The sequence below is a fragment of the Aedes albopictus genome, chromosome 2 (genome assembly GCF_035046485.1).
Source record: "Aedes albopictus strain Foshan chromosome 2, AalbF5, whole genome shotgun sequence".
Lineage (NCBI taxonomy): Eukaryota > Metazoa > Arthropoda > Insecta > Diptera > Culicidae > Aedes > Aedes albopictus.
In genome coordinates, this window is record NC_085137.1 from 69,852,632 (window position 1) to 69,868,532 (window position 15,901).

At 36.5% G+C, this 15,901-nt stretch overlaps 1 protein-coding gene across 2 annotated transcripts in view; it reads right to left on the minus strand.

Moving 5' to 3' along the window:
• The window catches only part of LOC109430988 (eukaryotic peptide chain release factor GTP-binding subunit ERF3A), a 56,387-nt gene that overhangs the window by 28,431 nt on the left and 12,055 nt on the right, over positions 1-15,901 (minus strand). Inside the window, exon 1 of one of the 2 annotated variants that reach the window (XM_062849837.1) lies at positions 4,453-4,534. The exons of the other annotated variant lie outside the window; for it this stretch is intronic. Within the exon in view, the coding sequence (XP_062705821.1) occupies positions 4,453-4,519 (67 nt within the window). The 5' untranslated portion in view covers positions 4,520-4,534. Of the gene's footprint in view, positions 1-4,452; positions 4,535-15,901 lie in introns of those variants that run through there. 2 annotated transcript variants of the gene reach the window in all.

The following is a 15,901-nucleotide window of genomic DNA, read 5'->3' on the forward strand; positions in this document are numbered from 1 at the left end:
CTGAAAGTTAGTTTATATACCGTCAAGGCGCCATTCACCGTGGGGGCTCCATTCACCGTGTGCCTTCGAATATTTTTTCATTATTTCCATATTATGATTGAATGATATGACAATTTCCCTTCAATTTCACCAATACAACACTAATGTATTGTTACCATGTCAAAACGCTCATTAAAAACATTTAAAAGTATCATTTTGACACTAAAGTGTGTTTACATGAAGCGGGTTTCTGCTCGTTCACTGCATTCATAGTGAAAAAACGAAAACTGCGCTAAGGTGATTTAAGCGATAAACTAAATGTAGTAACGTTTTTATTCCACCAAGAAGCAATTAAATTCACATATGTATCAGGTATGTATTTTACATTACCGAAGTAAGTTTAACAAGAAAGTACGATTACTCGTACTTTTAATTGAAACAAAAAGGCACGGTAAATGGGTACCCTAAAAATCAATGGTCTCCATTCACCGTGCCCCATATTGTCCTATATATCTAGAAAAAAACGAAAATTTGAACATTCGTTTTTTTAATAAAATCTTGCAAGTTATTACTTGAAATGAATTTAAACGAAGAAAATTCCCTTGGCTGGGTTGTTTTGATCATTTTTAAACAAAGTAGAATAAAATTTCTCATACACGGTGAATGGGTCCCTACTACCACGGTGAATGGTGACCTACCACGGAATTAGGCGACCCTACTACCCTTTACTAATTATACTATATCACCAAATTTTGTGAAAAATTTTCTACTTCTGTGGATATATTTTTTTTTTTTTTCATAGTGATTACGGCGGTAGCACGCTGTGCTTATGTTCTAACACCGCACCCTTTCCCTACGTTTGCTTCTATGAGCCTCTATTTTTGTTTCAACACACAGAAGTACGTAGGCATATCGTGGCCCAAGTCGACACTGTTTTGGCCTGCGTTGAACAAAAATAGTTTTAATAAAAGTTTCCCCTTTTTTTCTTTTTGTCAATTGTTTTTTTTTTGTAGTATGGTCTATGTATTTAGTTAGGTTCTTGTCAATTTGTCAGTTATTCGAAGTAGATCTCCAAAATGTAGTCAATAAGTCAATTAAGTCATTCTGATCTGTTCTATCATAGCAGCTTTAGTCTTTGCTTTATTGAAGTGTAGTTTTATTGGAAATATGCTGAATATCGTTATTAAAAAGAGACGTCTGGAGCTGTGTCCTGCTTGTTCCGTCATGCACATACTACATATTAAAAAATGAATATTAATGCTGTCTAGCGCATTGTTTCCTATCGGCTATTATTGTAGTATAGTCCCAACTGCAAGCTTTTTTTCCAATCTTAGCGTCAATTGTCTTCTAGTTACTTCTAGACAGATTCATCGAATCAGTCGAACCCGCATGTTAAAATACAGTCGATTCTGTGTCAAATTGTTTTTTTTTTGATATTTACTTCTCTGTGTTCATCTCTTGTGTCCTCAAAATGTCATCGGTCCAAAACCCACAGAAACATGTAACTGAACTTCTAACACTTTTTCTGTTGGTGTCATAACATCATCTAAGAGATAAACAAAAATTGCTTGTCAACTATTATGTATTCATCCCCCTACAAATACTATGAAAAATATTCAAATTCGTTCTGTCCTATCGGTCCTATCAAGATAAACCATGTCATTTTCTCATGCGTGGCCTAGAAATGTCAACCTAGTCATACAAAAGTAACGTTGTTCAGTTAATAAAAAGCAGTCAGTTTTTTGTCCAGTCCAAACTGTCACGTCAAGTGTTCGCACGTTAGCTTCGAATCTATCAGCACAATTAAGTGCTGCAAATCTCCTTCCCACTATTAATTTTTTGGTTGATTTTAATTGCTTTATTTAAATAAAATATAATAAAGTATAACATTGTAGAAATTCGAAAAAGCGACTATGACATCAATAAATTACTAATCAAAATCAACCAAGAAACGTGGTAAATAGAGCCCAAACAACATTTTGAAGTCAGCTGGCTGTAAAAGGTTCCAAAACCAGTCACAAATCCTATAAAACTTTTATTAGGATTTGTAACGATCATCAAAACCTTCTCAAATCCAACCGATTTAGAACTATTGCTTGGGAATAGACTCTACTGAGCCCTGGCGGTTCCTCCGTGTTTATCGAGCATGTCTGATGCATATGATCAGCCATACTCCATCTGCAGCAGCCGGTTCGTGATGAACCGTTGGAGGCGCATTAAAGTGTTAAAAAGGTGATATGTTTCACTAAAGAACACTACATTACAATAATCAAAATGAAACTCCTTCACTTTAATACCGTCAACCCCTGCGAACTTGGCCAGGGCTTTACTAATTATACTATATCACCAAATTTTGTGAAAAATTTTCTACTTCTGTGGATATTGCTTTAATTTTAACCTATAATGAAGGCAATTAAAAGCGGCACCAACAATGTTTATAAGACTGGTGTCAAATGACAGCCCTTATTTGCCCCGAATCCTCTTAGATCCACGGTGAATGGTGCCTTGACTATTCTGGTAGAGCATTTAATTTTGGTAAGATTACCAACAGACATTTTTCCAGGGCTTCTGGATCTTCATTGATCATCTAGAAATGTTTGCAAACTGTCTATTGCTTTCGTCAGACTTGTTTTCCACTGCTTTCTGATTTCAATTAGTAGCTACATCGAGCATTTCTCAAGCTACTTCGGTAAACGTTTCTCTGAAGGAATTCCTAAACAAATACTTCAGGAAATTGAACAAATTTTTCCAGAATGTGTATATTTCTTCATAAAAAAAACTTTAGGAATTCGATCAAGAAATACTCTATTAATTCCTTCAGAAAGTTCTCAAGCACTGAGAGTTCTATGAGTGCCACAATCATGCATCTGCCCAAACTACCATAAAAATTGTGAGTTCTGTATTTTTTTTACGAATTAATAATAAGTATCACTGAGCATACTGCAATTTTCTCAAAAGAACCGTAACTATTATCGACCGCGCAGTAGTTTGTCACAAACTTATAGCATAGCATAGCATAGCCAACCGTACACATCCTGAGATGGCTGTCAATAGAGACGTTAACCGTTATGTGTCCGACAAACTTTTTGTTTTTTTCTACACCGTGCGTTTTAAATGGGCGCTGGGTACCCGGGTACCCTGTCGGCCACATAAGGGTTAAATGCGCCAGAAAAATTACCTGGGACCCCTGGGACTTGACAAACCTTTCATTGAACTATCACTTTGTTTAACACCTGGCCAGGTCCTTACGATCAGCGGGATGGGGAGGAAATGTTGATTAGATATCTACACAGAATATGTCCAAGAACTTGGGCCACACACAAAATACTTCTGTTTTCATAAAAAGATCAATCATACGATTGAACTCACGACGTTCTGATCAGAAAGCACAGTTGCTGATGATGCGTAAATTCTGAAACAACTGATGCACGAAGCTGCTTGTAGTAGTTTGATCAAATAGTCCCATTACTGATCCGTTCGGTAAAATTTGCATAGATTGTCTGTACATGTGGCTGATTTCACAGATTTTACGACGATTTAATTGATTTCACCGATTTTTTTGTTATTCCATCGATTTCGTCGTAAATCTGTATTCTTTTGTTCGTTTACAGACTAATTTGGGTGCTTTTTCGCCAAGAATCGTATGCAGAAAAATCAAGGATTGCAGCCGACTACCGTATGACAAATATGATCATGGTCGACACTCAAGAGAATCAAACTCTGGTTTGTTTGAGCAGATTTTTTAAACATATTTGAACGATGATAGTGAAAAATCAGGACAAGATATACAATGCTACATATGAAACATACTACAATAATGGATTGGTCTAGCTTTTCGTAACCTTTTCCTTGTCTCTAGTTGTTGTGATATGAACAAGCATCATTTTTGGACGATTTTAACAGATCAACAAAGTTTAGCTTGATGTCTTTAAGCTTCCCAAGCAACACACATGTTATAATAGAGTTACGACAGCGCAAGTTTTGGTTGTATAGAAGTTTATTTTACGTAATTCTAACGTTGTGTTGAAAAAACGTAAAATAAACTTCTATACAACCAAAACTTGCGCTGTCGTAACTTTTATATAACATGTGTGTTACTTGGGTTGTTGATCATTCCAGAATAGTACTACGAACATTTTAATTAACATCAGTTCGTTAAGGTCACTTGCGTTAGTTATTAATAGAACGTCGTATAGCTCGCAATATTCTAGAAGATAAAACACATTGAGGGTATGGACTGTAATCACTGGAATTTTCAGTCCTTTTAATATGTATGAGCTCTCACTACAACTGCTCTTCTCAAAATACACTTTGAACTAAATGTAGCATTGCTACACTTTTCCAAGAGATCATGTCAATTTCATGACTTGCACTTTCGAAACCCCCATTTTGTCACTGTTGATCACCAAGCTGTTTGATATGAGATTTTCCACTTGACAATAACTACTCAACCCTCAACGCAGAAATACGCACTTTTCGTCCTCGACCGGATGCTGATGGCTTTGGCCTTTTTGGTCATACACGACACTCGCGAGCACATTTTTTTTTTTGCTGACCGATAACCGTCCCTTCCGAGCGAAACTTTCCCGTCGACTGCGAGCTGCGTTTTTCCACCAAGACAGACGTGCTTCCCGCCAAATTAGCAACCGGGTGCTAAGCGCACAAGTTAGGTACCTCCAGGTCCAGGCACAAACTGGATTCGGATGGGTTGTCAAAATTCAAAATGACGGTGACGGCCACCATCCATAGTAGGTGACATAGATACTTTCATTAACGTACCGGCAACTTGGCTACCCGCCCCGGAATTAATCACAAGCGCACGGCGAGCGGCGGTGGCGGTGACGCGCTGACGCATGGTCTTGTGTAGTGTGTGACGATCATAACATCTACGTAGGTTTCCGCGAATTAGTGGGATTCCTGTCAATATGCACTAAGGATCTGGATCGCAATTTGGCGGGGAAAAAAGTTGCTCCGAGACGAAGTATTTCAGACACTTGCTGTCTTTGAAAATAGTTATTTATGCAATGAGTTGCAAAATGTGGATTTTTACAGCACGAGTCGTACATTTATCCAACGAGGCTTGCCGAGTTGGATAATTATGACGAGTGCTGTAAAAATCGAGTTGCATACAACATTTTTTGCAATGAAAAAAACTATTTATTGGAATATGATGATTACCATCGTTACCATCAGTATCGTCGTACTTCTCGGTGACTCAATGGGGATACCCACGTGTTCCATCATGCTAGACATGAAATTTAAATCAAGCAAGCCGTACTTTAACCGTCACAGTTTTCCAGGCTCTTTCCGCGGAGACCGTGGTTGTCAATCAAACAAATGCATTATGGTTCATAATGCAACCCAAATGAGTTGCATTATGAACCATAATGCAATTGTTTGATTCAGTAACGAAAAGTAGGCCGTAGTGATACTGAAACGGCAAGTGAAAAACAAATTTTATAGTGCAGAATTGCAAAAAGATTTTTTTGCAATTTCTTATCGTAACAGGCTGTTTTACCTCACGCAAGTCTGCCAGGAAAAGGCCTACTTTCCCACACCACATTAGCAGTGCTGTAATGGTTCATTACAGCACTGATTTGCGTTGCGTAATGAATCATTACAGCACTGTTTTCAGTTTTGATCAACTTTTTGATGCTTTCAGGACGCAGTTTTGAACAATTTTGACAACTGCACAGTATAACCTCCTATGATCAGACTTTCTTAGCAATATCTATGATCATCAGTGTGGAGTTTGATGAAAAGGTTTTGTTAAAAACTATCCTCAAGCGGTTATTTATGAAATTGCAAAAAATGTTGTACGCATCTCGGTGCAGAACTCGATTTTTACAGCGCTCGTCGTAATTATCCAACTCGGCAAGCCTCGTTGGATAAGTGTACGACTCGTGCTGTAAAAATCTTCATTCTGCACCTTGTTGCGTAAACTACTATTTCTGCAATTTCTAATCATAATAGGCTGTTTTACCTCAGGCAAATCTGCCAGGAAAAGGCCTACTTTTCCACACCAAATTAGCAGAGCTGTAATGATTCATTACAGCACTGATTTGCGTGTGGAGCGGACCTGGTGTGATGGTTAAAATACTTGACTATCACGCCGAGGACCTGGGATCGAATCCCTCTCCCGACAAACTCGCAAAATGTGAGTTCTTCCTTCGGAAGGGAAGTAAAGCGTGGCACGGTGCTTCATTTACCGTTATTATCAAAAAAAATATACCATCAAAACCTGAAACGCCATTCTCTTTCTTCATCATTCCTACACCTCTGGACAAATTTTTAAAAAAATCGTTAGACGAAATTTTGAGTTACGCCCTTTTAAAGGGCCTAACCCCTGAAAAATCAGGTTTTCTATAGAAAAACATCATATTTCATAACAGAAGCATGTTTCTGCCATCAAAATTTGAAACGCCATTCTCTTTCCTCATCATTCCTACACCTCTGGACAAATTTTGAAAATAATCGTTAGGCGAATTTTTGAGTTACGCCCTTTTAAAGGGCCTAACCCCTAAAAAATGAGGGTTTCTATAGAAAAACATCATATTTCATAACAGAAGCATGCTTGTGCCAACAAAATTTGAAACGCCATTCTCTTTCTTTATCATTCCTACACCTCTGGATAAATTTTTAAAATAATCGTTGGACGAAATTTTGAGTTACGCCTTTTTAAAGGGCCTTACCCCTAAAAAAAATAGGGGTTTCTATAGAATACCATCATATTTCATAACAGAAGTATGCTCCAAAGTCCAAAATAATGAACAATATCATTAATAATGCTACAATTTGATACTATGCACTAATATTGAATGCATTGTGTATAAAATAACGCCAGTATAAGGGAAGTATTCTTTAACCTGTAGGATACGGACGTTGTTGGCTTCATTTACTATTATAGCCAGAACAATATACAATGAAAAACATAAACGACAGTTCATTTACTTTTTCATTTATATAGTTAATGCACACCCATAAACTGAATTTCAAAAATAATGTTGGTCAAATTCTCCAGTTACACCCATTTGAAGGTCATAAGTACTTATAGTAGAATTATTATAAAACTTAGTTTCATTTAATCACGTTTATTCTTCGGTAACGTAGTTTAGCAGTTAAATATAGAACTATCATTACAATTGATCATCTCAATCCTTAGTTTTGTATGTTTATTAATTGAAAACAGCATTCACCAATAAATCTAACGAATGAGATAGGCACATGCCATCGCTTGTTTTGTCTTTAAAAAAGCAATACAAAAAACTTACGTCCCACGCTGTGAATGGCAATTGATACAAACATGATTGCTTCCTACATGTTTGAAAATACTTCCCTTATATTAGCGTAATGGCCAATTTGTATACAAACATCAATACAAATAGCCAATATTAGCGCATAGTATCAAATTGTAACATTATTAATAATACGTTTTATTATTTGGGACTTCAAGGCATGCTTTTGTTATGAATTTTGATGATTTTCTATAGAAACCCTGATTTTTTAGAGGTTTGGCCCTTTAAAAGGGCGTAACTCAGAATTTCGTCTAACGATTATTTTAAAAATTTGTTCAGAAGTGTAGGAATGATAAAGAAGGAGCATGGCGTTTCAGGTTTTGATGGCAGAAGCATGCTTCTGTTATGAAATATGATGTTTTTCTATAGAAACCCTCATTTTTTAGGGGTTAGGCCCTTTAAAAGGGCGTAACTCAAAATTTCGTCTAACGATTTTTTTAAAAATTTGTCCAGAGGTGTAGGAATGATGAAGAAAGAGAATGGCGTTTTAGGTTTTGATGGTATATTTTTTTTGATAATAACGGTAAATGAAGCACCGTGCGTGGGTCCCGAATTGAACTAGCCTAGGGCTAAAAAACTCGTTAATACAGATAAAAAAACTGATTTGTGTTGCGTAATGAATTATTACAGCACTGTTTTCAGTTTTGATCAACTTCTTGATGCTTTCTGGGCGCAGTTTTGAAAAAAAAATGTTACAACTGCACAGTATAACCTGCTATGATCAGACTTTCTTGAACATGGCTATGAACAACAGTGTGCAGTTTGATGAAAAAAACTATCCTCAAGCTAGAGTTTATGAAATTGCAAAAAACGTTGTTCGTAACTCGGTAAATTGACTTTTACAGCAATCGTCATAATTATCCTAAGCCTCGTTGGATAAATGTACAACTCGTGCTGTAAAAATCTTCATTCTGCACCTTGTTGCGTAAACTACTATTACCATAATTAAGAAATCAAATGCCAAGAATGTACATATTAGTTCGCAACTTCACTGTAAAACTTTTTTTAGTTCTACGTCTTGGACTTTGTATCTTCGACAAAGTTGTTAATGTTGTCAAATAAACAGCCACTGCAACAACTTCTTCAGCCTTACAGCTTACTTTTTTACGTTTGGACGCAAGATTGCATCGCAACCTAGCGTTTAATGGCCAAAAAGTGCAACCATACTTGCATCTTGTCGCTTTAATTGGTAGAAGAGAGGGTCGATGAGGAGAAATCGATCATGTTACTTTCGCCCTTATTTAAACTCAATCTAGAATTTACAAAAATCAGTTTTTACCATAGCAACATTTTAAGTCAAATAGGTTCTATCATGCATTTAAAACAGTGATGATTCTATTACAACATATTAGCACAGACAAACAGACGTAACACCTTGAACGATTTTCATGGAAGTCCATCGCCCAGTTCACACTACCATCACCTGGTGGAAAAGTTCACTGTGTTGTGCAATATCGCCAACAGAAGGTGCTAGTGTGAAACGTCAAACGCATAGAAAAACGATGCACGCGCCTCTGGTTGTGAAAGCCACAACTATGAAAATTTAAAATGATCGTTAAAAGCGTGGTCGATGGAAATTTCGCAAGTCGTCTGTTTGTCTGTGATATTAGTGAGTTAGTTTTAAGTTTCTTTTATTACTATGAATTGATTACCAAGGAAAAAAAAGCTTGTTGAATTTCGTATGGGCAGATTTTTTTACAGATATTTCCACATTTTTTTTTTTGATCAACCTTCCGGAAGCATAAAAATGTCAGTTCTTTAACAAGATGTTTTACTGAGTTCCTGGTTTTAGCATTTTTTTTTTTGTAAAATTTACGATAAGAGATCCTGGAGAAATGTATGCTGGTATACGTGAAAAACCTGCTAGGAAAATGAGGAAATATCAGGAATGATTCTGGAGCTTACTCATGAACTTACTCCAAGAATTTGACCAAAGTAAACAGTAAAAGTTCTTCGTGTGAGACATTTACATTAGAATATCTATGAAAAAGAGGACCATGAGTATGCAGAAAACGTATAAAGTATGCGGTCGATTGAAAACCACTGTTATTATAGGTACGAAAATCTGGTTAAAACTGATCATCACACATAAACAACCACAAGGCAGTACAAATCACCAAAGAACTACTACTCGTTAAATTATGCACGTCCATCAGAAAAAAAAGCCGACCAGACAGGCAGCATAAACCAACAAAAGCCCCTAGCAACACACATGCTTAGGTATTAAAAGTTGACTCATTTTAACCGGCTCAACGCGACGCACTGAGCGACAGACACCTCAACGCAGAAATCAAAAAGGCGTGCTTAGATAGCCGGTAGCTGAGACGCCGGTAGGTACCTGGTGAGTGGGACGGTGATGGTGTGAGTATCTCCACTACTACTAATCTTATCTAAAAAAAAAATGCCGGCTTCAGAAGCCGGTGTTATCATTTGCTCGCACAGAGTTGGTACGACCGTAACACCCAGAAGCATATGCTCTAAAAATACTATCCGGGAGAAGAAGTTTGCGATGCCTAGCCTATGTCGGAAGTTTTCCGACGAATAGTTTCCACCAACTCAGTGCCAGCCATCATAATATGAACCGTTCACGAGGATGGAAAATCACTACTCCCGCATTCACACTGCAATAATTATAAGGTTGTGCTTTAGAGGTAGTACAAAAGGAATTCAAGCAACGAGACGATGTTGTCGAGGAATGCCCGTTATGACGAAATGCAGATGGAGAGGAGGCTTCGCGTGAATCATGACGTAAGGGGTTTTCGGTACATAGGACCTATCGACAAGCGCGTGCTTCCTGTGTTCGCCTTCAATGAAGTGGGGTTTTCAACGTGGATTCATATTATCTACGCCCACTTCTATACAGGATTAAGGATGAAAATGATGATTTCTCGAAACTTACAATTGCAACATAAATGTGTGGATACAATCACAATTCACGATGCTAATTCAAGTTATTTTTTATTTTGAACTTGTCCAAAAGTAAAGAAATATACGTTTAGTACCTAGTGATACAGTGATTCGTTTAGCCGAGACCAAAACAAAAATCAAAAAAGTGTCAGGAAACTCATACAAAAGATTTTATGATAAAACTTTTTTATCGTAGTGATAGTACCTATATCTAGTACTGTTTTATAAAAATGTGATACATGACACTTACATATACACTGAAACAAAAACGAGGGTAAAAACCCTTCAAATGTCATTTTTTGCCTAGACATTCGTTTAGCCAAGGTAAATGAAAAATTGGTTTTCAATAGATTTTTTTGAAATTTCGTGGGTATGTTTCGAGGATATACCCCAAGGCATTTAGTTTATGACGTGTTAGCAAGATAATTGACGTTAAAAGTTTATTTATTTGTGAAATTCAGAGAGATTTATAAAAAAAAATGTCCCGATAAGGAGAAGCGATGATAAACAAATTAATTTAAGAAAAATGATTTTTGTAAACACTCAAACGTAAGCTAGATTAGCAGTTTTGAAAATATGGTACAGAATTATTGTTAGAAATGTTCAAATTATTGCATAAAATGTCATGAAAAAAATAGGTACATATATTGATGATGATTAACCTGGGCTTGTTAGGGGAATATCTGTAAATAAAAAGAAAATCGCGTTAAGTACTGTTCCTTTGAATTCCACTAAGAATTTGCATCCTTTGACAGATACGTATTTCGACCTCAACTGTAAGGTCGTCTTCAGTGTCTTGTACTTGACTCGATGTATGCAGAAATTTTAAGTTTTCGAATTTTGCCGTTAGGTGGCGCTGTAAGCGGTCAATAATCAAACCCTTTGGTATTATTGTAGGTGACTATATGCCAGAGAACTTTGCCGAAGACCGCGAAGTGATCCGACGGCTGTGAAAAAAGTTATACTCTAGACAAAGTGAGGCAAAGTATTGACATTTCATTATTGATATTATTCCTTTACATGTATTGGAAAAATAACAATAAAGTTTATCCTCACTTTTCCTAGGGTATAACTTTTTTCACTGACGTTGGATCACTTTGCGGTCTTCGACAAAGTTGTTTGGCATATAGTCACCTACAATAATACCAAAGGGTTTGATTATTGAACGCTTACAGCGCCACCTAGCGGCAAAATTCAAAAACATAAAATTTCTACATTTGGCCAAGTTTTCCCACACAAACTTTAAGCGTTTTGAGCGCCCCCTTAGGCTCAACCGATTTTGCTCAAATTTCGAACGCAGCTTCTGGGAGTCAAAAATAACTGATTGAGGAGGTAAGACTTGGCATTTTTCGAAATTTTTGTTTTTCATATATGTGTGGGCCACCTTACTGTGGAGTGTACCTGTTTGATACTAGCATTACCAAATGAGTTAGAAGATTGCTAAGTGAAAGAACTGCAAGAAGTGTCAGAACTTTTGTACCCTGTTTATTTAAAAACAGGTGCTCATACAAAAATGCAAGATATGGTCAAACAATTGGCTTATTTCATTCAATCTGAAAAAAATATATTGTAAATGAGTCTTAGTTTTGAACCACATTCATTTTTAACATGATTTATTTGAAAAGAACGTCTAAATTATGAAACAAGTGATTCAGCTAGAAATTTGAATACTTTCAGTGCCATTTCTCGAAATGTGAGAAGTCCAATGTTTGTTATTTCAGCCACAATACAGTCTAGAAGATTTTGGAAGCTATGAGAAGACGAAATAGTAGTAAAAGCTATGATTTATGCAAGTGAAATCATCATATTTTATCAATACAATATTTAAATACGTGATTTTTGATGGTTTGCGTTTTTTCGTACATTTTCAACCTGCACTTGTCATGAAACTTTCATCAGATTTTTTTGAAACATTTCCGATAAAAATAAATACATCAAATCTCAATTTGGAAACATTTGAGGGGGTTAGAAGCAAAGGGGTGTAAGTGGCAAAAAACCACTTGCGAGTAAATGAGGTTTAAAGTTTTGGAGCAATTTTTCATCCCATACAAAATGTATGGAGTTTCAAAATCAACCCAATTTTCTCTGATTTATTGTAATTTTTCTAATCATCGTAGAAACAATTTTAAAGAAGTTCCTGAAAGCTTGAAATCTGAAGAATTTTAAGATATGCTCAGCTCAAAATCGACAAAATGGTCACTTACACCCCTTTGATTCTGGGCCCCTCATTTACAATATGATGACATATTTATATGAGATGCATGTAAAAGAATATGGCAACACTTCCGAAAACGATCAAATTCATGATTTACAAGCCGATCTATAATGCAGGTCGCCATACAAAATGATTTTGTTGGATATTTTTCGAAATTTGTTAGTCTTTTATTATGGAATTCTAAAAATTGTACAATTCGGCTAAACGAATGTCTAGGCAAAAAACGACATTTTAAGGGTTTCAATCCTCGTTCAGTGTATATTTAAGAGTGATGTATCATATTTTTATAAAGCAGTACTAGATATACTACCACTACGACAAAAAAGTTTTATCATAAAATCTTTTTTTGAGTTTCCTGACATTTTTTTGAAAATGTTTTGGCCTCGGCTAAACGAATGTCTATCACTGTAGGGGAGACTGGGGAGACTTGATCCCTTTTTCTTAATTTGCCTGTAGCTTTAAGAAAAAACACAAAACTAGATCCATTTTTCGTACAGAATAGCAGGTAAACATCTATTGCAAGTTTATACAAAACAGAAGGACTTTAAATTATTGTTAAAGTTTTCAAAACTGTGTTTTTATGGAGGCATGTCTTATGATGTATTTTTCAAAAATGGGTTAAAATTTATCCCCTTTTGAGCACATGGTTAATTTAAAGGGAAAATAACTCCAGAAGCTTCCTATTCATTTTCTTGCATTTTTTTATGCATACGGTGTATTTGAAATTATAAGATTTCCTTAAATTGTTAAGAATATGCCGTATCTTGAAAATGGGGAGACTTGATCCCCCTTTTCATGGTTTGTACTAAAATAATAATTATCTGACACGTTTTATCATTGAATATACTAGAATTCCGAGTAAATAGAGGCTTCCAAATTGAATTTTATTTTTCACATGTATAATGTGTGTGTTATCCTCGAGGGATCAAGTATCCCCATGTCACTGTTGTATACACTAACTCTTCAGCACGCGCGCTGTTGTAAAAAGTACAACACTATCAAAATATCAAAAAATCTCGCTCGTCGTATACAGCGCGAGCGCGGTGCAGTTTTGGTTGCTTGATGGCGCGCGTGCTGAAAGGCTAAGCTACATTAATCGAAATATTTATATAACAGCCTTATTTGAATAAATACGTTTGATAGTACTTTATTTATACTATGTGCTGTGAAATTTTGACACGATTTGGTTAAATTTTCACAAAGTTATTGAGATTTTTTGGAATCGCCTAAAAGATTTTTGAAATAATGCACTACACAATTAAAATCAATTGTAGCCAAAACAGTGTCGTCTGTCCAGATGTCGTTTTGGAAAAACATATGCTAGAAGAAAACTGTTTTTGATTCCGAGAAAATATGGGGGGAACAAGTCTCCCCAGCGATCAAGTCTCCTCAGTCTCCCCTACATAAAAACGTTATCAAACTCGATTATCTTGAGCATATTATGATCATACAATTGGGTTCTTTAGGGGTATACGGATTATTTTATAATCGGATTATCCACCAAAAAATAGTCGAAATCCAAAATGTTATAATTTTTGAAATGCGGGAACTATTTGTAAAATGCATTTTTTCGCCAGTTTTTCCCCCATGTTTCCCCCAGTAAAATCGCTCAATACTGGTTTTCTTAACGCGACGCTTCTAATGTCAGTTTGCTCCGCCCATCTTCATCAAAGCAAAACTGCGTCCACCAATTTAGTGACCATGACAACGAGCGAATCGCTTGTTTGTTTATTACGTACAAGGAAAGAAACAAAATCTAACTCATGACAGCCGGAACCTTTCGGCTAAGTTTCAGGGGGAAATCTACTTGAATTCTCAAGGCACCGCTCAAACGTCAACATTTTCTGTGAGATAAAGCAGCCCAGCATAAATTCGGGCAGAGGCTCATTCTGTACCTTTTCTACCATCACCCGCATACCAGTTTGACAGGTGGTAGAAACTTTCACTTTGATTCACGTGTTTATATCAGATGTGAAGTGGTGTAGTGGTAAGACAGAAGATCGTGACGCTCAAGGTCCCGGTATCAGATCTAGACCCAGAGCAAGCTTCTACTTTTCATTTCGAAATCAAAACATTGTCGACATGAAGTAATTTTTTTTTTATATTGAAGAGGCATTAAATGTTGTTTTCCAAATGATATTCAATTTATATCGAATTGATTGAACAGTAGTGCCAATCAGTTCGTATTTTACCGTGTAATTATAATATCGGAGTGAAATCCCTGTAGGACGATCCCGATCCACCGCCAACCAATTTGTTCACGGCAGAGCCTTACTATGATGATCAATCATACAGATAACGGTTCGACCGAGGATTCGTCCAACGTGGTCCGTGGTCCAGTCCTTCGGTGGTAAGGGGATTTTCCTCTCGGAAATTCCGGTGAGTGGCGGATTCACTTTCATGGTTCTCTGAACGCCCACTAAAAAAATCGAAGCCCGCGAACACGAAAAAAGATGAACGATGGATTTGTTTTCGTCGTAATATGTAAATAAACAATCGTTTTTTTCTCGTTGTTATGGTAACTTAATTGGCGGACTCAGTCTTGCTTCGATGAAAAAGGGCGGAGCGCACTGACATTAAAAGCGTGGCGTCAGAAACACCAGAATTGGGCGATTTTACTGGGGGAACGACTGGCGTCACAAAAAATTCGCCAGCTTCGTATTGATTGTTGGTCATTCTATCCACGAAAATAAAAACTGTTTTGTTATTTTAACCATCAAAACAAAGCTTTTGGAGTCCAATAAAATCACGTTATGCTCAAAAAAATGAGCTCTATTGATTAGACTATAGAAAATAGCAATATTTTATTCACTAAACAACCCAATTTGTAGTCGCTTTTGTGATTAAATGTTCCATTCTGATGAATACAATATTCTGTCAAATCGTTTATTTTTAAGTAAAAAAAAAATCGCGTTAAGTACTGTTCCTTTGAATTCCACTAAGAATTTGGATCCTTTGACAGATACGTATTTCGACCTCAACTAGTCGAGTCAAGTACAAGACACTGAAGACGACCTTACAGTTGAGGTCGAAATACGTATCTGTCAAAGGATGAAAATTCTTAGTGGAATTCAAAGGAACAGTACTTAACGCGATTTTCTTTTTACTTAGAGATATTCCCCTAACAAGCCCAGGTTAATCATCATCGTTTATTTTTGTTTTTTTTTGTAATACAGCATTCGCTCGATAACTGACTGCTCTTTAACTGGACTGCTTTTTAACTGGGCGCTCGATAACTGGGGCAGAGTCGAGTTAAAAAACAGTTATCTGTAAAAAAAGCGAAATATAACCTCACATTTTACAAATCGGTAAACAAAACAAAAAATAACAATATCCTCCGGCTCCGGAAGCTCAGTCCAGTTATCGAGCGGCGCTCGCTTACTGGACTGTCGACAAAGCCCAGTTATCGAGCGGAAGCTGTACATCACTTGCAACAATTCTTATGGGACCCACCACTATAGGTGCAAAGCAGCTAAGAAATAAGGGAGATAATTGTTAAAAATAG